This window comes from Osmerus mordax, chromosome 3 (genome assembly GCF_038355195.1).
Source record: "Osmerus mordax isolate fOsmMor3 chromosome 3, fOsmMor3.pri, whole genome shotgun sequence".
Classification (NCBI taxonomy): domain Eukaryota; kingdom Metazoa; phylum Chordata; class Actinopteri; order Osmeriformes; family Osmeridae; genus Osmerus; species Osmerus mordax.
In genome coordinates, this window is record NC_090052.1 from 20,954,813 (window position 1) to 20,981,231 (window position 26,419).

The following is a 26,419-nucleotide window of genomic DNA, read 5'->3' on the forward strand; positions in this document are numbered from 1 at the left end:
CAAATCCAATTCCTGTCTCTTGGCAGCAGATGTCACCCAGAGCAAAACGATTAGGAGTTTCACATGGGCAGTAACCGATGGAAATTCTGAATTTGATGGGTGGAATTTGACAAGATACTATTCTTTGGATTGTTGTAGTAGTGATTGACCTTGATTTGGGGAACACTTGTTACGTTGTCGGTATGTGTGTGAAAGGACTGCTGCTGAAATTTGAATAAGTAACGCGATAGGCTAGGTTTCCTGCACCTCAGATGCATTTGTAAATATAATGTCGCTTTGCTTTGATTCAAGAAATCAAATACAAATGTGTCTTTATTAAGTCGCTGGTCATCTCTTTTAACATTGTACCACCCAATCACTGTTGTTGCGCTTCCTTCCTGGAACCACCCCCTTCGTTTTCTCCTCGGGAGCGCGGCGTTGGAAAGAGAAGCGCCGTGACCGCGCTTTCCGTGTCTGGTTCGTAGAATGACAGCCAGCTGTGCGCTTTCAACGATAACACTCTCTTGGATTTGATTGATAAATCTTTTTGCCAAACTCGAATTGTTCTGAAGAACATTTTTAATCAACAAATCTTGCGACTTTACATTTTTCACAGTTCTTGTTTCTTAGCTATCTTGCTAGAGAGAGCAATCCGGCTCAAACATGAATCCGTTGTGTGGCAGATGTAATCGAGTCGTGTACCCCACGGAAAAAGTGAATTGTCTGGACAAGGTGAGAACAATATTTTCCGTTCTTTCCATTGCATACAAGAGTCTAGCATACAAAGGCTATCTCCTCCCATATTCGCTTTCAGTATTTGCCTAATTTCACTATATAGCCTATTGAATATATGAATATGTTACAATTAGCCAACACTAAAGACAGGTAGCACTAGCTAGCAAGCTTTCCATGCATTCATGTCATAAGTGTCTTTCGTGTAGGGTAGCAGGGCCGCCCCGCGGTGTTACAACTTCCCGCTTTTTGCATTCCTCAGGGTGGTTTGATGTTCATAGGTGCCTACTGTTCAACACAGAAAAAAACGTTGCTACTTTTAACCAAGCAAGTGTACTGACTGTAGGAAGTGACTCACATTTAAGATAAAAAAAAACAGCATCTGGCAGTTATGACCACCGAAATCACTGCCTTAGCTAGTAGCTATGCTATTCCATGTAGATAATAAGACACTGAAATCGGTAAATGTTTCGAAGGCGGAGAGAGGAGGAAGAAGGCTGTTGATTCGCTTAAGAAATATTTGACAAGACAAGTAGACTAGCTGCTTAGGCTTAAGTGTAACTATCGTTACACAAAGCTTCCGCATGGACCTTATTCTGATTCCATTAATCGTCAGTACAAGAGGCCGCTCGGGTGTTTTATCAAAGTAATCCCGATGCCGCATAGTCACCATTTGAGCAAAGCTTCTGTAGCCGCACGGCCACTTGACGGCTGAAGGGCCATCTCCCGTTTTGTTCAAAACGAGGGAACCTACCTAGCCCCGGATCTCCTGAGCTAATAGACGAGCTAGCTACTAGCGTGCCTACTCAAAAGCCTGTGTCAGTGACAATGTAGCCATTCTTCAGTAAATCCAAATTTTTTAGGTTATTTGCGTGAGTGTTGCGTTGCGTTTAACCCCGAATTTAGTTGTTTAAGTACTTCTATTGCATTTCTGCGTTCATAGACTCACATACCTAAGCATGATCGTAAAAAAACCATAGCTAGATAGCCTTAGCTATTGCTTTTACTACAGTTTAATAATTAGCAAAGCAAACGTTTCCTGTTCCGTTCACAACCAGCAGCTCTACTCAGAAGAAATGTGGGGTTTGACAGAATCTACTTCAACAAGGGGATTGTTTTGTTATATGTTTTATCCAAATACTTTTTTCGAATAACTATTATGGTTTAATGTTCTAATTTTGGGTCGTTTTTGTGATCAAGACCAGATGTATATTTAGCCTGCCAGGCCTCTAAATAAGTCATTTATTTGTCATTACTAAAGAAACTATTCTGATGTTAGGAAGCTTGCTTACATAACTGCTTAGCTCAGTAGATTAGAGCACAATATTGTTGTTTTGTGATCAGTGTGATAACCATCCAACATTAGTGTTTACTGGCTCACTGTCACATATCTATGGATAGATAAACAGGCCTAATGGTATCTATCAGGGTGTGGAAATCTATAGACTCCCTTGGGATGAGGGCCGAGGCCAGCCGTCAGTGTCTTTGCTCTTAAGATTGTACAGTGCATTTAGACCAATTAATTGTTGCGGAAGCTCAACCAATCTTTTCATCACCATTTATATTAACCTATGGTCCACAGCCTATGCCTGTTGTCTCATGCTTTTAGTATTGTAGTCCAGTTTCCGTATTCTTGCAGAATAACTGTAAAACATTTTTTGTTTCGTTTTTAGTTTTTTTACGATTGAGATGACACCAGGTGCAAATATGGTCCTTAAGTGCAGCAAATTCATTTCAGAGGAGTGAAAACACTGATAAGAGCTGGGTTTGCAAACAGAACCCAAGAGTGTTCTGGAAGCACTGCCTGGAGCAGCTTGCATTCCGTCAGACAGACACTCCCATAGAACGTGCTCTGTCAGAGGTTTGTGCCGTCGCCCTGCTCTGAAGTGCAGACAGGAAAAGGGGCCTGCCATTCTAGAGCGTCTGTCCATGCGGCCGTTCGGCAGAGGCACTCCTCCTCCTCTCAGACGTGAAAACAACTTCCCCCCAGCTCCTCTCCCTCTCTGCGGCTCCGGACGCCCCTCTCCTGTTTGGCAAGCGAGGACGTCCTCCTCCCCGGCCTGTCTCGCGTGAGGACAGGGCAGGCCAGCTTGCGGTGGTCAGCAGTTGCTGAATAGCCTACCTGTTTGCCCGCCACCCTCACGGTCTAACGTGTGGCCTATGGAGAGGCTGTGCCACAGATGGCTGCTTGTCTGTGGAGCTGTGTAGCAGTACAGCAGCGGTGGGCTGGTCCCCTCAGAAGGAGGGGGCAGCTGAGGACACGTAAAGACAGGAAGTGAGTGCTGGGCAGTGCTGTTGACCGAGGAAGCCCTGAGGTCAGCAGGCTTTTAAACAGGGTTTCAAATGGAGACATCTAGATACACACACACACACACTGTGATCAAGGAAATCGATATGCAAACCACGCTAATTCAAACAAATTTGTGTTTGGAAAAGAGACACGAGCGAAGTCGTGCTTGTGCAAGCAGCGATGTGTCAGCACAGTGCTTCCCGTACATTTGAATGTGATTTTTTTTATGGCGGGTGTGGACGTTTTAGACCGTTGCCTATGTCAGTGAAGATAGAATGATTAGGCTCCCTTTCCTGTGTGAGATGGAGCTGTGTCACATACTCTTCCAGCATGTGATGCATGCTCTTCCTTTGAGACTGAGGCAGATCCAGCCAATAGGAGAAGCCTTCTTCAAGGACTCCTCCATTATTTTGCAAGCGTTAATAATTAATTGTGACATACCATGACATAGTCTGCTCTTTAGCTGTATGGGAGGAAAGGATATAGTGTTATAAATTGTCTATCAAACATGTGCAAAGCTGTCTCACATGCAGACTCACAAGGCACATTCGCAGTTTGAACAGGACAGTACAGGACAGGACAGTACAGTACAGGACAGCACAGGACAGCACAGCACAGCACAGGACAGGACAGCACAGCACAGGAAAGGACAGTACAGGACAGGACAGGACAGGACAGGACAGGACAGTACAGGACAGCACAGCACAGCACAGGACAGTACAGGACAGCACAGTGGGACTAATGTGAGGCTGGCATGCCTGCTCGTGTGCCTCCCTCCGGCTGGCTGTAAGGGGGCCGTACAAACTGGTCAACATGACCCTGCAATCTGGAACAATCTGTCTAGATATACTGTATATATACACAAATTCTGTTTTTAAACCACATTTTGTTGGAAAACATTATTAAGCCCAAGAGGCTATTATGACTAAATGGAGGATAGGCAGTATATTTGTCTGACCATTATGGGACATATTTGAATTGCACATCATCTGACATGAGACTAGTCCACAGATGCAGGATTATTTGAATATTGTACATAGGTAATAAAAAGTGTATGGAAATGTCTGGTGTTTACATGTTGTCGCATGGCATGCCTGGTCCCCTGACCAGAGAACAGCAATATGCCTGTCCGAGTCACACTCCCCACCTAAGAGTCGGTGAGGGAATCGGGCTAGTAATCCGAAGGTTGCCAGTTTGATTCCCGGTCATGCCAACTGACGTTGTGTCCTTGGGCAAGGCACTTCACCCTACTTGCCTCGGGGGAATGTCCCTGTACTTACTGTAAGTCGCTCTGGATAAGAGCGTCTGCTAAATGACTAAATGTAAATGTAAGAGAAGTGGCCAGGTCACTATAAGGGGACACGCCCGTGTAGGGGAGTTCAGGTGAAGGTGCACCATGACTAGACAGCAGTGAGTCCGCCCCCCCTCCTCAGCAGAGCCGGTCCTCTCAGGTCCTCCTCGGAAGGGCTTCCAGACAGACAGGGCACCAGGCGGGCACCAGGCGGGTGCCAGGCGGACGCTAAGTGCACACTATAACACATCCACTCTTAAGAGTGGTTTGAAAATGCGTGTTAAGTGCATACTTTGATAGAGAACCCCCGTGCCATCACTGCTCTGTGTCCCCGCTGGGTGACATGAAAGACGTGCATTGTTGTATAAACAAATGGATCAGGTCGGTTAGTAATTACCGATGGAGTTTAATGAGTTTCCTCTAAAACTGAGAGCCAGATGTGGGCCCAGGGCTCGGTGTCTGTTGCCGTGGAGTGAACACGCACGCACACACACGCGCACACACACACGCACACAGTGATTGTAGAGCGCCACCATTAATTTACATACTCATTCATACTCCTAGCAATGAAGTGAAACCATGTCTCACGTTTACATCTGTACAGTTGGGATGCTTTCGGTTACACGTTTGGTAGTAAGTCAGTGAGCACAGACACAGGCACTGCCTTGAACCCCTAGCGTAGCCACCCACCCCCCCAGCTCCAGTCTGGAGGAGGGATGTGCTGCAGGGGTTGTTCAAACGAGCCCGGCTTTCCGTCTCAGTCTGAGGGCGTTCCTAGGCTGACCGAGCATGTTCTCTTGAGTGTACAGTAGTCTCGGATCCTGCTGACACGCATGCATCATGTTCACACACTCACACACACACACACGCACGTGCCCTGGAGCTGCGCTGATGCAGGAAGACAATCTCGCTTCATAGGGTGTGTTTTTTTCTAGGGCTCTCTCTCTGCAGTGTCCTGGTTTTCCAACTGACTGCCAGAACAAGCCTCTGTACCCACAGCCAGGTTTTCCTTTGCATAGTCCTCCCCCCTCAGACCTCTCTCTCCCTCTCCATCTTCCTCCCTCCTTCCCCTTTTTCTCTCACTCTTTTGCAATGTCTTTAATTCTCTTCCCCCCCCCCCCCCCCCCCTCTCTCTCCCCGTTTCTACACTCACCTGAGAGGGGTCATGGGATCTGGGTGAGGGGGTAGACATGGTGGAATGTGGGTTAGCAGGTTGGATGGTGTATGGAATTGCCGGTTAAATACTGGAGGACAGGCCTGTTGTGTGTAACCTACCCAAGGTCAATATTTACCCCCAGGAAACAGGATCAAAGTCCAGCACTCAGACCATATTAGTTCCACTTCACCCCCAACGCATTAGATTCAAACTCCACTTGACATTCTTCAGTTTGTCGCATTCTCCTCTCCATGTAACAGGCTACTGTAGGCGGTGGGACATCTCACCTTGACTGGGCTACAAGAAGAGAGACCAAGATGGCCGCCACAGCTGCAGATGGTCACGACCAAGAGAGTAGTCGGGGAAACGCCCAGGCTCTCCTCTGAGTGTCTGGGATGGACAGTGCCAGAGCCGCAGAGAAGTTAGGCCTCTATTCCAGCCAGCCAGCCAGAGAGAGGGAGAGAGAGAGAGAGAGGGAGAGAGAGAGGGAGGGAGAGAGGGAGAGCGAAGGAGAGAACGAGAGTGAGAGTGAGGGAGAGTGAGAGTGAGGGAGAGGGAGAGTGAGGGAGAGTGAGGGAGAGAGAGAGAGAGGGAGAGCGAGGGAGAGAACGAGAGTGAGAGTGAGAGAGAGGGAGAGGGGCTGTGTTTGTCTATGGAGGTCCTCCTGTCTCTCTTAGTCAGGGGATTGTTTGGCCGTGGATCAGACCTTCATTGACCAGGGCTCAGGGCCTGTGTCCAGTATGAACCTGGCTCTTTTGTATGACCCATCTGCTGGTCAGCAGCCTTGTACGAAACACACAAACCCACACAAACCCACACAAACCCATACAAGCCAAAGAGAAGCAACCAGACTGGCACCCTGTATTGGTGTCACAGCTCCATGTTTCAAGCGATTTCCTGAGTTTAAATCTCCTATTATGTAATACTTGTTGTTATTATTATTAGTATATGATCTCATATGTTCTTTGTTAATTAATGTCTAATCAGTAGAGGTAAAGGTGTAGTTATTGTCTACAAAGCTGTGGCTAATCTGAGGTCCCAGACAGTGAACCAAGGAGAGAGGCCCATCCCAGTGATTTATAGCCAGCTCTGTATCAGGACTGGAGCACATAGGTCTGCTTTATTATCCTCCCATCTCCGCACACAGGCTAAATGATGGATGCATCAGCTAATGCCCTCTCCCCAACACATTGAGTGTGTGTGTGTGTGTGTGCGCTCGCAGGCTTATGTATGTACCGTAAGGCCCATATATCTTTGTGTGTGTTCTGTTTTGATCCGGACTGTTAAGTCTAAAGATCTGTGTGTGTGTGTGTGTATAGACGAGTGGAGTGGAATGTATAGTGATGAAGAGAGAGGGAGAAAGAGAGAGAGGGAAGGATGGCAGAATGCCTCCGGGCCACGTTAATAAGGACTCCCTCTTTATTTTCTCTATCCCACTCTGCCCCCTCCCCTCCCTCGCTCTTCTTCCCTTGATGACAAGCAGGAACAGCCAGATCATTGCCTCACTCCACCCCCTCCCCTCTCTACTTCCTTTCATATTCCTTCCCTGCTTCCACCCTCCCTCCGGCCTCCCTCCCTCAGTCCCCCTCTGAACCCCCCAGCCACAGATCATCCTGCTGCCAAGGGAGAGAGGAGAGAGGAGGAGGAGGAGGAGGGCAGGGAGGAGGGGGAGGGGATGAGAAGCAAAGAGGCCGGGTTGTTACGGAGAGAGATGGAGGGAGAGAGATGGACGGAGAGAGATGGAGGGAGAGAGATGGAGGGAGAGAGAGAGATGGACGGAGAGAGATGGACGGAGGGAGAGAGGAGGGAGAGAGAGAGATGGAGGGAGAGAGAGATGGAGGGTGAGAGATAGACAGGACTACAGAAATGAGCAGAACGACAGACGAGGAGAGAAAGGGAGTCTCCAGACCCAAACAGAGCATGGGAACATTTCCTGGTTGTCAGTCCAGCAGCAGAGTGTTTCTGTCAGCAGGAGGGGGTACATGGGAGTCCTTTCTGTGGGTCTAGTGTGTGTGAACATGCTACATGTGTACTGTATTAGTCAGTATGATTAACCAAGATCTGGAAACCCTGGAATTGAACTGCTTTTGTCATCTACCCAGCTACAGGCCTTTTTACGACGACTAAGATGAATCCTTGTCGAGGTGTACGCCCCGTTTAACATTTATAAACATTCACCTTTCGAACGGGGCGTTAACCCGGAGGCAATCAGTGGTCGTCTAAAACTAAGTTAGTCAAACCCTCCAGTCCCAGTTATGTTGTTGTGTGTTTGGATAGTATTTCCAGGTGTGACCGCTGCCTTTGACCGGCTTGATAAGGTTGAACATGCAAAAGAGCCCTCTCTCTTCCTCCCCGTGACAGGAGGATGGGGATGCGTATTCCAGCGCCCTGACCTTCCTGTAAGCTCGCCCTGCCCCAGGGAGCAGCTCTGAGGACAGGTTGTTTAGCAAAAACAAAAACAACATTTTTTATTCAGGAAGTCAATTCTTTTTTTATTAATTTTTCTGCCAATTTCCTTCCAAGTGGATTGGTTACACATAACAGTTGGCGTTCTGATAATGCATTTACATAAACACACATACACAGATCCTTCCCTACTCGTTAAGCTCCACTGAAATGGCTGTGTTATAAATAACCATGGTAGAGAAAGAGGAAGTCTTGCACCCCTGCAACTCTATGAAGCTGTGATGGAAACCTAACTTCCTTTCTACATCAGTTGGTGTGTCTCTTTCGCTTCCTCCTCCTAACCTGCAAACCCTGAAAGGTATTAGGCTAAATGTAGTTCCTGGTTGGCCTCATTTGGGCAAATGATTGCCCCACACAGCCATGCAGTAACGTGTGGTTGAAGCCCCTTTGGTGGAATAATGTCTAATCTTTGTCTTTTACCCGTCTTTGTCTCTCTCTCTCTCTCTCTCTCTCTCTCTCTCTCTCTCTCTCTCTCTCTCTCTCTCTCTCTCTCTCTCTCTCTCTCTCTCTCTCTCTCTCTCTTTCTCTCTCTGACAGTACTGGCACAAAGGATGCTTCAGCTGCGAGATCTGCAAAATGACTCTAAACATGAAGAATTACAAAGGCTTCGAAAAGAAGCCCTACTGCAACGCGTAAGTAGTCCCTCGCACACGCAGGAACTGTGCAATAAGACACGCACAATGCACAGTTCACAAGTAGGAACTGTGCAATAAGACACGCACAATGCACAGTTCACAAGTAGGAACTTGTGCCATAAGACACACACAATGCACAGTTCACTCCCACATTCCCGAGATATCACCACGTCAGATTTCATCATCGCTAAAGACCAAAGACGGGGAAGTTAACCGACCCAAGATGCTTTGAGTGTGTGTGTGTGTGTGTGTTCCAGCCCAGCTGTGTGTTTCCCAGTGGATGCAACTTCCTGTCTTTTCTCCTCCTCTCCACCCCTCTCTCTCTCTCTGGCATCCCCTGCGCCCCCAGAGAGGGAGAGCGAGGGGGTAGTGTGGGAAAGGACACACCCCCTGCTCTCCTCTCACCCCCACCCCCACCCCTCTGCCCTCTCCTCAGGGGGGCTCAGCGAGGGAAATTCCACGAGTTCCTCTGGAGTGACACACACACACATGGACACACACACACACACATGGACACACACACACACACATGGACACACACACACACACATGGACACACACACACATGGACACACACACACACACATGGACACACACACACACACATGGACACACACACACATGGCCACACACACACATGGACACACACACACACACATGGACACACACACACACACACATGGACACACACACACATGGACACACACACACATGGACACACACACGGAAACACACACACACGGAAACACACACACACACACATGGACACACACACACGGAAACACACACACGGACACACACAGGCTTCCACACACACTCTCCTACTCCCACGTATGCCCACGCTTTCAAGGCCGGTGAGGAATCCTTGGAATCCCCCAGTGCTACACTCCCACGAACCTGGCACCATTTTCACTTCACCTCGCTGTGTGTGTGTACGCTTGCATTCATGCGTGCGGTCAAAGGCGGGGGGGGGGAGAATGTGGAGTGAATGTGGAGTGAAGGCGTGGCTTCGTGTTCTGACAAGCTTTTCTGTTTTCACTTGCGTTTCACTCATGCATTTTCAGGGGAAGGCACCATTGGTTCTGCCTGTTTGTTAAGGATACACTAACTAACGCATCCTCTCCCCGAACCCTGACGCACAATATGCTGCTCCATCTGTCCGCCTGTGCACAATCCAATAAGCTACTCTACTCTACTCTACTTAGTCTCTCTCGCGCCAGGGTGACGACTGCTGTTCCTGTCTCTCGACTCCATTCCGAACGCTCTTACAATGACTACATTTACATTTAGCAGACGCTCTTATCCAGAGCGACTTACAGTAAGTACAGGGACATTCCCCCGAGGCAAGTAGGGTGAAGTGCCTTGCCCAAGGACACAACGTCAGTTGGCATGACCGGGAATCGAACTGGCAACCTTCGGATTACTAACCCCCCCCCCCCCCCCACGCTGTGTTTATTATGCATCCTTCCGTTTGTTGAAGTCCCCTCTCATTAAGGTAAACACCCTCAGAGGAAGAGCCCGCCCCTCCGGGGACGGAACGCTCGTCCCCGCGTTCCGTCGCTCTGCTGCGGTCGTCGACCGGAGAACGAACTCTTCTATATCTGCCCTCAGCAGGAGATACGCCCTTGGCTGTGCCCACCCACCTCAGCCATGAGAATTGCATTTCTTTCTTTGGTGGGGCGAGGCCACCGGGGGATTGTGGGAGACAAGACAGTGGGGATTGTGGGAAATTGGGGATGGCAGACAGACTGGGGATTGTGGGAAATTGGGGATGGCAGACAGACTGGGGATTGTGGGAAATTGGGGATGGCAGACAGACTGGGGATTGTGCGAGTCAGTGATTACGTTGCCACATTGGTGCCCTGTTTGTGAAATCCTTCATCATTTAGGCCTCGGCTAATTAAATTCAGGGCAGTCATGCAGTTAACATGGGTGGCTTCAGATATGTGGTTAATGAATAACCTGGGTGATTTAAAGTCTGTTTACCGCACAGAATGACATATCAGCATCCTGCCACTCGCTCGTCGCAGAAAGCGAGTGCTGCCCCTCGCTGGTGATGGAAACGGTTTGGAATAGAGCCCAGTCAGTGAAATAGCTTCCCTGCGTGTGCATTAAAATATTAGCCCCTGCCTGTCATGGATTCCGGCAGTCTGGCAGCGTGGACGGCACTCTGACTATCATCCTAGTGCCGCTCTGCTTTCCTCCTAGTCTCTGTGCATGCGGAGGGGGGCATGCGGAGGGGGGCATGCGGAGGGGGGCATGCGGAGGGGGGCATGCGGAGGGGGGCACGCGGAGGGGGGCACACGGAGGGGGGCTCCCAGACTCTGAAGATGCAGGCCGGCCACGTATGACTGGTTCCGTCCTTCACAAGTGCCGTGGGCGGAGCCTAGCTGTCACTAGGTCGTCACACAGCCCTGTCTTGTCTCGGTGCTGCTGTGTGTGTGTGTAGGTGTGTGTGAGTGTGTGTGTGGGTGTGTGTCAGTGACTCATTACCTTATTATGCAGCCCCTACGGATGGATGAGGATTCGTGAAGACTGACTCATGCACGCGCGCACCAAACCCGGACTCTTACGCACGCATGCACTCTCAGCCTGGCGTCGGCTACCCAGACATGCGTAAACGCTGCACACGTTGACACACACGTTCAAACGCGAAAACGCGAAACGTTTTCGAATGGGTAACATGGGAAGCAAGCTACACCCTCTTGTGTTCCTCTAGGCGGTTTTTCAAAACAAAGAAGTTCTGTTTGGCACTGGCTGTGCTGCCACTGCCCCGAACCAGACACACCCTACTCTAAAAATAAGACATGCAAATATTATGCTATTATGACTTTTACTACTGTATCTTGCTGGTGCAATAATCTTTAAGCCACCCAGACAGAGAGGAGAATGGCACAGCAAGGGCTTCCTTTACAACACTGTAGCTCGTTAAAACAGGATGCTTCTAGAAAGCCATCCTCATGATCTGGCATAAAGTCTCTTCCTCTCTGCCACGGCTCAAGCCGCTAACGCCGCTAGCTCAGCTAACCGCTACATTTGAATGGAACCTGATAGCAGCTGCTGCCTTTTAGGAATGTGTGTGTGTGTGTGTGTGTGTGGGGAGAGAGAGGGGGGAGAGAGAGGGGGGAGAGAGAGGGGGGAGAGAGAGAGGGGGAGAGAGAGAGGGTAGAGCTTGCACTCAAGCCTGCCTACGTTTGCAGTGGTCGTGTGGCTGTTGTGTTGCATCGAGAGCTTCAGAACAGTATTCCTCTTGACAAAATGATCCACGCCCCACCCTGGGCACTCTCTCTCTCTCTCTCTCTCTCTCTCTCTTTCTCTCCACTGTGTGATCCCAGATGTGTATTTTTGTTTGTTTGTTTGTGCATTGGGGATTGTATGTCATTGAACCACATTCCTTTAGAAAACTGGTTTTGGGTTAGGGTTAGAAACGGCATTTTCTGTGTGTTTACCAAGTTGTCGAGGAAACATATTGCTTAACTAACTGGGTTACCCAGAGGCAGCGAGAGGCCTGAAGATTGAGGTCATTCCACACCCAACGGCATGCTGGGTTTTGAAGTATTTTATATCGGGCTGTAAGGGTTTTTAACATACTGGGTCCAAGTGTTTTGAATAGCTTCAGGTCAAAGCATAACATGCAGACTACATGAAAAATGCATCTAATGGAAATCTATGAGCAAGCTCGCAAAGCGTTGCTATATGATAACCTGTTGGCCTAATGAGTCTTAGTGCATGTGTTTGAAGTGGAGCGCGGGGTAGGATAGTTGACTACTGCTGGTCTGTGTTACTGTTATTAGTATGTGTGTGTGTGTGTGTGTGTGTGTGTGTGTTCCATACCTGTTTACACACTCCTTCAACACTACTACCAGTCTGGGATCCAGAGATGTGTGTGGGGGAGTCAGATGGCTGAGGGGTTAGGGAATCGGGCTAGTAATCTGAAGGTTGCCGGTTCGATTCCCCGCCAGGCTCAATGATGTTGTGTCCTTGGGCAAGGCACTTCACCCTACTTGCCTCGGGGGAATGTCCCTGTACTTACTGTAAGTCGCTCTGGATAAGAGCGTCTGCTAAATGACTAAATGTAAATGTGTTCTCATGTCTCTGGTCTAGTCAGCCGGAACAGTAACAAACATGACAGTGTGGTCTGCTGTTTGACTTACTGAGGACTACACTGTGTCAGCCCTGTGGGGGAGTGGATCTGAATCTCACATACTTTTCTCCTCCCTGTCTGTGTGTCTGTCTGTGTGTGTGTGTGTGTGTGTGTGTATGTGTGTGTGTGTGTGTGTGTGTGTGTGTCTGTGTGTGTGTGTGTGTGTGTGTCTGTGTGTGTGTGTGTGTCTGTGTGTGTGTGTGTGTGTGTGTGTGTGTGTGTGTCTGTCTGTGTGTGTGTGTGTGTCTGTGTGTGTGTGTGTGTGTGTGTGTGTGTGTGTGTGTTTCAGACACTACCCCAAGACAAACTTCACCTGCGTGGCTGACACTCCGGAGAACCTTCGCCTCAAACAGCAGAGCAAGATGCAGAGCCAGGTACACGTCCACACAACCACCACCCAGCTAGTGCATCCCCAGGAACCTGGCCGCGCACACACACACACACACACACACCTCCTGTCCTTTGTGTGGAGAACTGCGAGCTACTCATCATTTTTATTTCCCATGTCACTCGTTTTAGAAATGATTCCGTGATTTGTGGATAAAATGATTCATCGCATGGCGGCAAGTCTTCATCTCTCTCTCTGCCTCCTCTCATCTCTCTCTGCCTCCTCTCATCTCTCTCTCTGCCTCTGCCTCCTCTCATCTCTCTCTGCCTCCTCTCATCTCTCTATGCCTCCTCTCATCTCTCTCTCTGCCTCTGCCTCCTCTCATCTCTCTCTCTGCCTCCGCTCATCTCTCTCTCTGCCTCTGCCTCCTCTCATCTCTCTCTGCCTCCTATCATCTCTCCCTCTGTCTCCTCTCATCTCTCTCTCATCTCTGCCTCCTCTCATCTCTCTCTCTGCCTCCTCTCATCTCTCTTCTTCCGTCTGCCCATCTCCCTGTGAGCATGTTGTTATCGGCCATTTCTGTCCTCTCCTGCCTCTCTCTCTCTCTCCCTGATGTCAGCGTTCGGCATCCTCCAATCAGGCTTCCCTCTTTCCTCCCCGCCCACGCCGGCTCCTCCCACTCCTTGCTCCTCTTTATTTCATTCATGTTTTACCACACCCACCGTCACCACGACAGAGAGACCCTCTGTTGAGACAGGGCTCTCCCCCTCTCTCTTTCTGCCTCGGCTTATTCCCCTTTTTTTTCCCCTTTGGCTTCCTCTCAGACTTCTACTTTTATCTTTTCTCCTCTACCGCCCACTCCTCTCTCTCTCTCTCTCTCTCTCTCTCTCTCTCTCTCTCTGTGTCTCTCTCTGTGTCTCTCTCTGTGTCTGTCTCTCTCACTGGTAAAGTATTGTAATGAGGTGTGACAGACCTCCCTACCCTGCTACCATAGCAATAGGGTTCCCGTGGCAACACAGCAGTGGCGAGGGTAGAGAAATGGCCCCAGCTAACCGCACACAAGCTCAACTTCCTTGCATGGACGCACACACATTCAAGCTAGCATTTAAACACGGTGACAGGAAGATGACCTCATCAGTAACATAAAACAAACACCACACGACTGACCTATATCTGGATTGAGAAATCGTAGAGATATTCTTGACTGCCATTATGGTCAGAGGACTACTGACACACACACACACACACGGACACACACACACACGGACACACTAGCTAGTTGACTCACTCAGTCATATTGGGAGTTGGTGAGTCTGAGTTGGATGTTTCCTGTGTGGTCCTCTGACGCACCATGACACAACCTTTGTACTTCAACACACAGCCCGTACGTAGGAAACAGCTACAGGAGGCACACAGGACCTCGGCTCCTTCACAGATACACAACGTCTACCCACCCACACTCACATGCTCCCTCCAATCATCCATGGAATAATAATCACATTTTTAAATGGATGATGATGAGGATAATACTGTCGGAATGGTTGTCGGGCGTCTGGTTTATTGTTTGTTGGGGGGTTGGACGTGTGGTGGAAAACACCATCTGTGCCTGTCTCAATCTCTGAGCCTTCTTTCCGTATGACCCCCCGTGCCACCCTAGATCCGCCCCCTTAACACCCTGCCACCACACACACACACACACTCACACACTTCCTCACTCTTATACACACACACTCTATACTCTCTCATGCACACACATACTACCACTCACTCACTCACACACACAGTCACACACACACACAGTCACACACACACACAGTCACACACACACACAGTCACACACACACACAGTCACACACAGTCACACACAGTCACACACACAGTCACACACACACACACACACAGTCACACACACACACAGTCACACACACGCTCAGTCACACATATGGTCTCACACACACAGGATCCGGCTCTGTGTCACCAGATTGGTGGAGGTCACATGGTTAAACCTGTCTGATACTGGACCAGGAGGCTCCTGCTGGGAAGAGCTTGCCTCCCTCTGCTCTCTCCCTCTCTACCACCACCTTCCCTCTGCTCTCTCCCTCTCTTCCACCACCTTCCCTCTGCTCTCTCCCTCTCTTCCACCACCTTCCCTCTGCTCTCTCCCTCTCTACCACCACCTTCCCTCTGCTCTCTCCCTCCCATAGCCCTGGCCTTCATGGCTGTCTTTCTCTGCATGAAGAGAGAGTGGATTAGGACAAATGGCCACTGCGCTCCAGTGCTGATTAATAACAATCTGGATTAGATGTTGAGAGAAGAGGTTGGGCAGGGGAGGGGGCTGGAGTGAGGGGTGGGGTGTGGTGGGCTGGAGTGAGGGGTGGGGTGTGGTGGGGTCGGGTGTGGTGGGCTGGAGTGAGGGGTGGGGTGAGGGGTGGGGTGGGGTGGGGTGTGGTGGGGTGGGGTGGATTGGAGTGAGGGGTGGGGTGAGGGGTGGGGTGTGGTGGGTAATTTAGTCTTCTGACCGAGTAAGGCCTGTGTTGTTCCCGGTTGATAAACGGACTCCCAGTGTGTTTGTGCCTAATGAGCTCTCAGTGGGGGGTCGCTGGGATATAGAGGCCCTCCTAGAGCGCCCACAGACAAACCCACCAGGGCAGCATGGACACACACAGATAAGAGAGAACACACGCTGGCATGCAGGCACGGAGGCCGTCGCCAGGCTGCAAACAAACGCCAGCACCAACCGCCATTCAGTCCACCCGGGTCTGTCCCCGGTAGGAGCCCCGTACCACGACGCGAGGGATCAGATCGGCCCTGCACCCTGACAGAAAACACATCCCGTCACACACTAACTGCTCTCACCAAGTCTCATCGGCACACACAACAAATCCCTCCTCTTGTCAGAGTGTCATCTTTCTTACAGCATATGACCCAGTTCCAATGGATATTTTTGTCTGATGAGCCCTTGTTTTTTTTCTTCTAGAATGTATTTGAGGCCCTGTTATACTCTCCTGCTAGCTCTTCAGAGCTGTGTCTGGCAGGGCCGCAGGCTGCTAGGGATTGGCCGGGTAACTGAAGCCTGAAAGAGAGTCTGTGTTTGGGGGAGGAAGCACGAGGGCTGGGGTGGCAGGAGGAACTGGCAGAAGAGGTCCCAGGTTCAAATCCCACCCGCGCTTCTTTTTCATATAAAAGCGACAATGGCAGCGGGCACGTAACTTACCTCACACCCAAGCAGCGGAGAGGGGATTATGGGAAGTGTGTTGTTTACTTTTGAAGGTAGAGGGCATAAACTGCTCTCTCACACCCACACACACACAGATACAGAGAGCGCAGTCAGCCAGGCCTTGGTTCTGAGTCATGATGCTGTCATCTTGTCACAAGGTGAGGTAAGGAGCAAGGGGGGGGGGGGGTTGCCCTGGTAACAATGTGTCAGATGTTGACTAAGCGGACCAGCATGGCCAGCCTGTGCTGTGCGGAGCAGAGCTGCGCGGTCATAGATTATTCTAGAACTTTCTATGGGTTGTCAGGAACTTGGCAGAGTCGCCACGGACGCTCAAGTAATGGTGAGGCCAGAGAAGGGGGTATGAAGTGTTTCCTCATTGTTCAAATGTCGCTGAGCCTGCCTAGCATTTGGGAGTAACCTGTGTGTGGATTTTACGGTCACTTCGTGTGTGTCAGCAGCAGAATGTGTGTGGCTAGACGTGTGTGTGTGTGTCTCTCTCAGCAGAAGCCCTGCTATGAGTCCGTTCATTGCAATTGCTGCGATACCCATCTGAGTGAGCATGGGCTGGCCACTTCCTCCCCTGCACTGTGGGGTCAGGCTGGGAGGGGCGGGGCACTTCCTCCCCTGCACTGTGGGGTCAGGCTGGGAGGGGCGGGGCACTTCCTCCCCTGCACTGTGGGGTCAGGCTGGGAGGGGCGGGGCACTTCCTCCCCTGCACTGTGGGGTCAGGCTGGGAGGGGCGGGGCACTTCCTCCCCTGCACTGTGGGGTCAGGCTAGGAGGGGCTGGCCACTTCCTCCCCTGCACTGTGGGGACACGCTGGGAGGGGCGGGGCACTTCCTCCCCTGCACTGTGGGGTCAGGCTAGGAGGGGCGGGGCACTTCCTCCCCTGCACTGTGGGGTCAGGCTAGGAGGGGCGGGGCACTTCCTCCCCTGCACTGTGGGGTCAGGCTAGGAGGGGCGGGGCACTTCCTCCCCTGCACTGTGGGGTCAGGCTAGGAGGGGCGGGGCACTTCCTCCCCTGCACTGTGGGGTCAGGCTAGGAGGGGCGGGGCACTTCCTCCCCTGCACTGTGGGGTCAGGCTAGGAGGGGCGGGGCACTTCCTCCCCTGCACTGTGGGGTCAGGCTGGGAGGGGCGGGGCACTTCCTCCCCTGCACTGTGGGGTCAGGCTGGGAGGGGCGGGGCACTTCCTCCCCTGCACTGTGGGGTCAGGCTGGGAGGGGCGGGGCACTTCCTGCACTGTGGGGTCAGGCTAGGAGGGGCGGGGTACCCAGTCACCCCACCCACCCACTGACCTCACTCACCCACCCAAGCAAGCAGAAAAATACTTGAGCCTCCCTTTCTTTCCATATAAGGTCATGTCAGTCGTTCTGTATGTCAGGCCTCGACTCCTGAGCTAACAGGAAGTGACTGTCATTACTGCAACCAATACAGAAAAGGAGGGCGGATCCACCTGGCAGACACACACTCACACTCACCACAAAGAAAGAAAAAACTATATATTTTTCCCTCTGGATCTCACTTTGAGCCTTACAGTATAGCCTTTATTTAACCCTTAGTCGTTCGGTGAGTGATGTGATTCTGTTTTGAGTCGTTCCAGCAGCTTTGTGCTCTGTATTCCAGGTGCTGTACAAGGAGGAGTTTGAGAAGAACAAAGGAAAGGGCTTCAGCGTGGTGGCAGACACACCAGAGATGCAGAGAATCAAGAAGACGCAGGACAATATAAGCAACGTGAGTAACCTCAGTGACATCACTGTCCTGTCTTCAGGGGCTGAGGTTCAGCTTGGGGCCTCTCCCTGTGTCCTCCCCTGCCCTCCACACCCTGGCTCTCTCCGTCCCCCTGAACTCTGGATAGCGTAGCCTGGCAGGTGGGCTGGAGTCAGCTGTGTTGCCCTGGCAGGCTAAGTAGAGACACAGCCCTCTCAGTGTACATGCCCGCACCGACTGCTGGCTTCTCTAATGACATAATTAGTGTGGAGGGTGATGGGTAATTACTGCTTTTGTATGATGGGATCCTGTGTGTCTGAGACTGGGGAAACACACAAAACACACACACAGAGACACACTCCCACACAAACACCTAGTCAGTCACTGGCCAACCATAGAGATCCACCCATGTTCGATGTGTCTCAACTGCTGAACCTTCCTGCTGTGTGTGTGTGCGTGTGCGTGCGTGCGTGCCAAGCCAAGGGGCAACGTTCCAGATGTTAATCACCTTCCATCCCTCTCCCTGCTCCCCTTCCTGTCTCTCTGTCTCCGCTGCACATGCCTGGTGGGTTCATGGAGACCCAGTGGCATGTCAGGCAGCGCAGAATGCCAGATATGTGCAGCTCAAGGCCTTTTCACATTCACTTTTGTCTGGACTCGTCCGGTCTCTGTCCCAGTTCCTCTTGACACGTACAGAAGCTGAACCCAGTTTCCATGCTGCCTGTTAAGGTTAGGTACACCAGATTTGTCACAGTATCTCCCCGACCCTCCCCCCCCCCCCCCCCCCCCCCCTCACACACACACGTTCCGTTGGGTGGAAACCCTAGCCCGTGCCAAGTCTTCCATCGCTGTAGGATCTCACGTGTGAACAGAGCAGGGCAGGGAGGCCTGTGGGTTCGTCTCTTCCCCACCTGTCTGTCTTTCTGTCTCTTTTACCCTCCCTCTCTCTCTCCCTCTCTCTGTGTCTCTCTGTCTCTCTCTCCCTCTCTCTGTGTCTCTCTCTCTCTGTCTCTCTCTCTGTTTCACTCTGTTGCGCTTTCCGTCATGTTCTCATTCACATTCATCTTTCCAAATTCCTTCTGTCTCTCGGTGTGCTTGTTCCTGCTCCATGTGGGGAATATCAAGAGGAAACAAGTTAGCTTTTTTGTGCTCAGTGTGGCAAGGAAAGCCAACACGCGCGCACACACTAACACACACACGCCATCTGTGCAACCTGCTCCTTCAAACAAACACATAATCTCTCTCTCACGCACTCTCACTTAACATATTGCTCTCGCTCTCTCTCTCTCGCACACACATCGAAACCTCAGTGTCTCCTCTCGATCACTGAACGCACTGTCCTCACACACACTCACTTAACAGTCTGTCATCTCTTCGAGTCCTGTGAATACACTCTCTCTCTCTCGCACCCGGAACACAGTGGCCTCTTTCAGGGGGGGGGGGGAGCCATGAGGACAGGATCTGGACTGGAGATCTAGCTGCGGCTATTAGTCCCACTGTCTGGTAATGAGACCAGAGCGTCACCTCTGAGCCTGGTCTGGTCATTTTGATGGATTTCCTGCTGAATGCCGTCTTTGTTGATGTTGGCCTGGTCAGGGTGGAATAGGGGGGTAGGGAGTGCTCCTTCGCTACACCTGAATCTGTCTTTAGAGTAGTATGGGGCTTGGTTTAGTAGGGGACCAGTTCATTCCCAGATGCAGTTCCGTTTGTGGGTTAGACACACGCCTGTTCTTAGTACTCCTTTTCTTGTCTTTCTCACCTTCACAACGCTCCCTCTCTTCCTTGTGTTTTCTCACTCCACCTCTTCCTTCTGATGTGTCAGGGAGTGTTGCCTAGCAACTCTGAGGTCACGCGACTTCCGGCTGCGATGTCATTTCCTTTCAGCGTCAAACCGGCCTCCAAAACCAGATTTTGGCACGTAGATCACCCCACCTACCACAGCGAGCAGGGGAGAGTTGGAGACCCCTGGTGGACAACATGACTACGGCTCGACACATGCTCTTGTCTGTTTATGTAAGTCGTAACCCGTAGTGACCGAGGGTATGTTTGTTTCCTTCCAGATTAAGTACCACGAGGACTTTGAGAAGAGCAAAAGTGGAGGAGATGCCCCGCCCAGTCAGCCACAGACCCCTAACCCAGGTACCAAAGCTGCCCGCTCTGTCCCTCTCTCCATCCAAAACACACACACACTCAACCGTATACGGCATCTGTATCAACATCATCATCATCACCAACAACAACATACCAACTTGCTTAGTGTAAGGCATGCCATTGTTTGGAGGTAATGTGTGACATGGATTGACTCTTCACGTTTGCCCACCCAGACACACGCACGCACACACGCGCACACACACACACACACACAGAGTCCTTATTGTGTAAGAGAGCAGGTGAGCAGCAGCAGAGGCACGTCTTGGCCTGCCTGGCTGCAGAACCCACTCTGAGCCCCGGGGCTAACGAACGAGACAGGGCCCAGAGAGAGTGATGGAGGCAGCCTGGGGGGGGTGGGGGGGGGAGAGGGGGGGCTCACGCAGACAGAGAGGGTGTTGTTAGAAGCATCTGGACCTCAGACAGGATCTGGAGGCTCCTCTCCCTCCCAGGGAACAGCCCGAGGATATCTCGTCTCTCAGCCACGACACTCAAGTCGCTCACTCTCTGGATGTTCTCTCCCCCTCTCCCTCGTTTTGTCCTCTCCTCTCTCCCCTCTCTCCATGCTTTCACCCCCCCCCCCCCTCCCCCTGTCCTCCCAGCAGCGTACCAGCCGTCCCCCGCTGCCTCCCAGAACTTCCACTATGAGCCTGCTGCTCCTGAGCCCGCACGCCCGGCCGCCGCCGCCCCGCCTCCCAGCTCCGGGGTGAGACTCCCTGCTCCTCCCCTGCAGGCTGTGTGCCTCAGCTGGGCTCCGCTGTGTCTGCCTAGGCCCTGTCCACAGGCCCTCTGGTGCCGTCCTCTCCTTTTAAAACCGTCGCTTTATAGCCAGTAGACCCCGGCTGGCCTGTGCAAACGGCAGAAGTACGACCTAACTCACACTCTCTTTTTCTTTCCATCTCTTTCTCTTGCTATCTCTTTCTCTCCTTCTTTCTCTCTCCCTCTTTCTCTCTTTCACCCTCTTTCTCTCGCTATCTCTCTCTCTCTGTGTCTGTGTGTGTGTGTGTGTGTAGAAGCGGTACCGGGCGGTGTATGACTACTCTGCTGCAGACGAGGACGAGGTGTCCTTCCAGGACGGAGACGTGATTGTAGACGTGCAGGTGATCGACGAGGGCTGGATGTACGGGCGCGTGGAGCGCACCGGGCACCAGGGCATGCTGCCCGCCAACTATGTGGAGGCCATCTGAGCGAGCGAGGGAGAGAGTGAGGAGGAGGAGGAGGAAAGGAGGGAGAAAAGAAAAAAAAATGAAAAGCCCAGTGCCATCTCATCTTATTGCCGCTTTCTCTTTTTTTTTTTATATTTCACTCTGTTCTCCGACCTGTCCTGTGAGGCCCCGCCCCCCCCCTTTGAGGCCCCGCCCGCCCCTGTGAGGCCCCGCCCCCCCCTGGTGTCCACTTGATCTGCTCTCTCTGCTCTGCTCCCCAGCCACAGACTCTGCCTTCTCTGTCTGTCTGTCTGTCTCTCTGTGCTGCTTTCGTCTCTCTGTCTGGGTGTCTTTCAGTCTCTGTCTGTCGCTCTCTTGCTTATGTCCTGGGTTATGTCTCCTATGATGACAGTTTAAAGTCTTAAAATGAAACACAAATTCACACACACACCCACACATAATGGTCAAATCTCTCCCCCCCGCCCCCATCTCTGTCAATCAGCGAGTGGAGACGTGCACCTGATACGCTGCCGAGAAAAGGATTTTGGAATGTGGGCGTGTCATTGGTAGACGTGTGTGTTTGTTCTTATTTTTCATTGTGATGCAGGAACTTGGCCAGACTGGAAGTGCAGTGTAGAATCTCACTGTGTTAGTTCAGTCCGGAAGAGGCTTGAATATTTGACTTGTGTACATTCCAGAAACCTCAGTACCCATTGTTGTTGCATCAGTCAGCAAGCTGTCAGTCTTAACAGAGAGGTTTTATATATTTATATATCTACACACGCACACACACACACACAGACACATCTCTCAGTATCATTGCTCTTATCTGTGCTCTGACATGTCCATTACTGCATTGTGGGTGTTGTTATTTAACTGGAATTCTGGCCTAGCTGAAGAGCACCTCCTAGCCTCTCTCAGACAGGCTGTGTACAGGAGGGGGTCAGGGAAAACACGTATGGTTATAGCCAGTTCCCCCAATCTAACCCACTTAAACAGAACACAGTCACTATGGCATCACTTCAGTTGTTGTGAAGTTACTTTTAACTACCCTCATTCCTGCACTTGCAGCCTGAAATGCCTTCAGTCTTAAGAAGAACGTTATAGTTTTAACCTGGTGATTATGGTTGAACGTTGTGAGTAGAAAAACAGGGCTGGGATCAGGCCAGATCTCACCCCATTCCAAAAGAATGATAGACCAAGCTGACCAATCAGAAGACAAGAAGGCCAAGCACAATTCTCAAGACAATTCTGTATTGTGAATCTTTTTGTTTTTGTTAAAAGTCATTCCAATGTCTTTGTGATTGAACATTCCAATTGTTTTTCATGAGATGTGTATGAAAATGTTAAACTGTAACGAGGTCAAAAACATGGCTGTGGTAGATGTTGTTGTCCTTTCTCTCAGACATTATACTGTTTATCCTTTTGCTTCTGTTGGTATTGTACGAGGCTTATTTTAAAACTGTCAATGTATCAAATTCATGGAAAAAAATAAAACGTCAACTCGATTCATAACCCAAGGCAGACTAGTGTGTCTAGGAGTGTTGGCTAGCATCCACAGAACTAGAACGTTCAAGTTCAGGGATCTCTCCTGTTTCAGGTACAGTAGCGTTATCACCGTGTCATCTGAATGCTTTTTCAAATGTGCCAACTCTTGACTGCAAGTATCTCAGCTAACTGCTACACTTGAGACCCCTACTGTTCTGGAGTGCCAATGATAAACCTGTACGGGGAATGTTCGCAGAGTTGGGTAGTGTTGCAGCTTGGTTGCACCGGAACCCCGATACGAAACGTTAACATAAGTCAGCTCTCCTATTCGTCAGTAAGATGACTGTGATAATATCCTTATATACTGCTGGTAGTGTCTAGTTCCATGTCCATCCCATATCGTAAGAGACAGTCAGACAGCGAGGGATGTCTTCACCCCGTTACTCAGTAGTTTATTATGTGTTTCCACACTGGCCGGTGTTCCTTCTCCTGTCTCTCCCCCTCCCCTTCCTGTTCTCTTACCTGTGATGCACTGTGACCTGTCACAGACATGGGGGGGAGAAAAAGAAAAAAGAAAAAAAAGGAATTCTGTGGAATCTTCAGCTTTATAAAAGAAACAATGCTCTCAGTTTCACTATGTAGCTAGACGATATTGTACAATTGTATATGTATTACAAAGAGCTGAAGGAGAAGTTATTACAGGTCATTATGGGGCTTTGGAAAGTGGTTTGCCTACAGACAAAAGCAGTTGACTCATGGTTGATTCTAGGGATTTGGGGTAAGGGGAATTTGACATGCTTGCGTGGTAAGAATAAGTAACACATGACCAATACCGGTGTAGTGCAACGTGTCAGAACAGTGAGTTGGTGTGGACCTTCATATCCTTTTTGTAACCTAGTGATGAATTATGTCAGTGAAGTTGATGACTGAATTGGAATTAACACAACACACCTCAAACTGGCTAGATGTGGTCATTAGTTTGGTGGCTAGTATGCGTGTATTTTGCATACCAGTAGACTGACTTGATAATTGGGCGTCTTCTTGATGAACTCAGGCAGGAGAGTGAAGGGTTGTGCTGGACTGAGCTCTGTGAAGATGAGGTGTCGTGGTTAGGTTATAAGGATGAAGTGTCGTGGTTAAGTTTGAAGTGAACTGGGTGGTGTTTATTTTCGTTTCTTCATATCTATAACAGTGTCTCCACGTAGATAATCATTTACCACAAGATCAAGGTGATGTTTTATCTTTTTGGAAAAGAGGAAAAATCCAAGGCAATGTTGGCCTACTCCTTTTTTCTTTCTTTTGCAGTTAATTGATGTGGAGTTGTTTTGGTTGCCATGTTTGGGAGTTGGATGTTGGTGATAGTGGATAATTGGTTGAGGGACCATTTAATTAATGGTTCATAAGTGGCCAAAGAGAGGCAGTTTATTTTGAATCTGTGTTGAGAGAGATGTTAGATTGCTGGTGCAAGACATGGACCTTTGTATTTTGGTGATTTAGGGTTGATTAGCTGGGGAAGGAGTTCATTCTCAACCTGAGACAAGGCAAGGAGAGGGATTTTTAACTAGTCAGGACATTAGACAGGTTGCGCCAAATATGCTCTTCTGCTATGGAATCACTCATTACAACTGCTGTATACCATGTAACATATTACAGGCCTTTTCTTATCTATGTCTACCCTATCTGTCCCCCTGCTACCAAGATTCTCCCAACCCTGAGCTTCAGTGTAGATCCATTCTCTCTGTGTCAATCATTCCCTACTCCCATAGTGGTATAAACCTATACACCATGCACTTAGAGATCATATTAAACACTGACCTAGCATTCAGAACGTTTTAATTTTGTGTATTCCATCTAAATTGATTTGTTTTGATATCATTTTGTTATTTTTTTTAACATGCATATTGGCATATTCAAAAATCTGAATCCCAGTTGACTAAGGATTTGATAAGCATCTCTTGTTGTCGCCCTGTTACAGCACTTCGAATTGTACTTAATGATTCTACAGATTCAATAAAATGTCATTTTTACTCAGAAGGCTGGCATTTTTTTCTTTCTTCAACGCTCAGTCGATGTGATGTGTTCTTTGGATTTATTTGTATCTTGTGTAAAACTACTTGCATCTACGGCATATGTGTTTGTTTTTCAGTGTCCCTTGCCCTATTTCCCACGCGTAAAATAATGAGGGCCTAAAACGCATCTGTCAGGGAGGGGTTTGTGGCGCATGGATTATTTCTGCTCCGTCTATTTCTGATCTGCGCTGTTGTAGAGAAGGCTACGTCGTGTTCCTTCGGTGCTGAAGCTGCACCCCCCATCTCTTTGCCACTGTCATCATGTTGGACATTTTAGTTTTGATGTTTTTTGCAATTATGGGACTAGTTTTCTTGTCCTATATAATCTATATGTTGTGATGTTCAAGCATGAATGTAGCCCGTGATCGGGCGGGGATGTGTGGAAAAGACCTGGTTTAGCCCTCCTGCATCACTGGTTTCCTTCGCTGGCAATGGTAAGATAAGGCGTTTACAAATATTATATTGTCATTTTTGTTTATAATGAAACTATATGTCGAATTTAGTCAGGGATGTGAAGTGTTTATAATGAACAATATCTATAGCGACATGAAAGTCATCTTTATATTGCGCATCTTCCCAAAGAACGGGTTTCTTTGTGTATTTTTTACGGGAAACAAAATCACCTGGGTTGTGAAGATATATCAGGGATTCTAATAGGAACTCGCATGACCATGCCATTCTGTTGGGTAGTATTATTTAAGATAGCCTAACAGTATCTATCCAGTCACGTCTAAATGATAACATAATCTGAATTTAAAAAAAGAGTAATTCAGTGTCCGAGTATTTTTGTGAGGCCTTCTTAAATGTTGCAGGCAGGAGACCTGTGTGATGATGGTGTCCCCAAGATGTCTCAGCTGGGGATCTGAAGAGGACAGAAGCATGGAGGACGGAAGACCCTGCATGGAGTTGGACAAGCAGCTAGATAACCACCCCTCTCTCTGTCTCTGTCTCTCTTCCTGTCTGTGGTTTCAGCTGTTTCTGTCACCCCAACAGAACTACCCATTCAGTGGCGTCCTTAGTGCCCCAGCCAACCTGAAGAACCTCACTTCCTATGCTGTTAGTATCTTCACTTCCCATTTAGCTTGTCCGTCATTACACACTCGCCCAGGTGTTTAGAACTGCCCTTGTCTCAGTTGAAGTTACCTAGCAACCGAGAATAGGGCTGTATTCCAGTAGTGTTATATTTGTGCCTATGGATTATTTGATGGCGGTCGACAATAATCATGAAATGTGCAATATACTGAAATTATTTATCCACATGTTTATGTTAAAGTCAGTGTGATGCAGTTTGAGGGTATAAACTACTGTATATATGATAGCTGTAACTATTCTAAGACCGAGACTTGATCCAATGACCTTGGACAACATTCATGTTTACATTCTATTTGCCCTCTACATGCCTAGACCACAATGTGGGTTTCTTCAGTAGCACAATGAACACAGACGGATGGGCATGCATCTTTACCTGTCTCCATCATCCAGTAGGGTTAGAAGGGAAATAAATATGTCTCTTGGTTGTCATTCCATGTCAATGGATTGTTTTCTTTTCTGTTACAGTCACGTTTCTGTTGTAATCGCATTGAATTCGTAGGACCCAGAAGTGTTGTCATATGGTGTAATGTT

At 49.6% G+C, this 26,419-nt stretch overlaps 1 protein-coding gene across 2 annotated transcripts; it reads left to right on the forward strand.

Moving 5' to 3' along the window:
- The first annotated feature begins 444 nt into the window (after positions 1-444).
- On the forward strand, positions 445-24,754 carry lasp1 (LIM and SH3 protein 1). 2 transcript variants are annotated; one of them, XM_067232906.1, is made up of 7 exons: positions 445-711; positions 8,452-8,546; positions 12,983-13,067; positions 17,863-17,970; positions 20,007-20,085; positions 20,697-20,800; positions 21,108-24,754. In XM_067232906.1, exons 1-7 carry the CDS (start codon positions 643-645, stop codon positions 21,279-21,281), a joined length of 714 nt encoding a protein of 237 aa, XP_067089007.1. In that variant the 5' UTR covers positions 445-642; the 3' UTR covers positions 21,282-24,754. The 2 variants fall into 2 exon arrangements, with proteins under 2 accessions (XP_067089007.1, XP_067089008.1); XM_067232907.1 differs by having other exon boundaries at positions 20,700-20,800.
- The last annotated feature ends 1,665 nt before the right edge of the window (positions 24,755-26,419 follow it).

What these genes read in the sequence shown, in the direction of transcription:
- lasp1 (XM_067232906.1), top strand. Translation starts at nt 643, where the DNA reads ATGAATCCGTTGTGTGGCAGATGTAATCGAGTCGTGTACCCCACGGAA. An exon ending in AAGTGAATTGTCTGGACAAG is followed by an intron (nt 712 to 8,451) that starts GTGAGAACAATA and finishes TCTCTCTGACAG; the next exon opens with TACTGGCACAAAGGATGCTT. An exon ending in CCCCGCCTCCCAGCTCCGGG is followed by an intron (nt 20,801 to 21,107) that starts GTGAGACTCCCT and finishes GTGTGTGTGTAG; the next exon opens with AAGCGGTACCGGGCGGTGTA.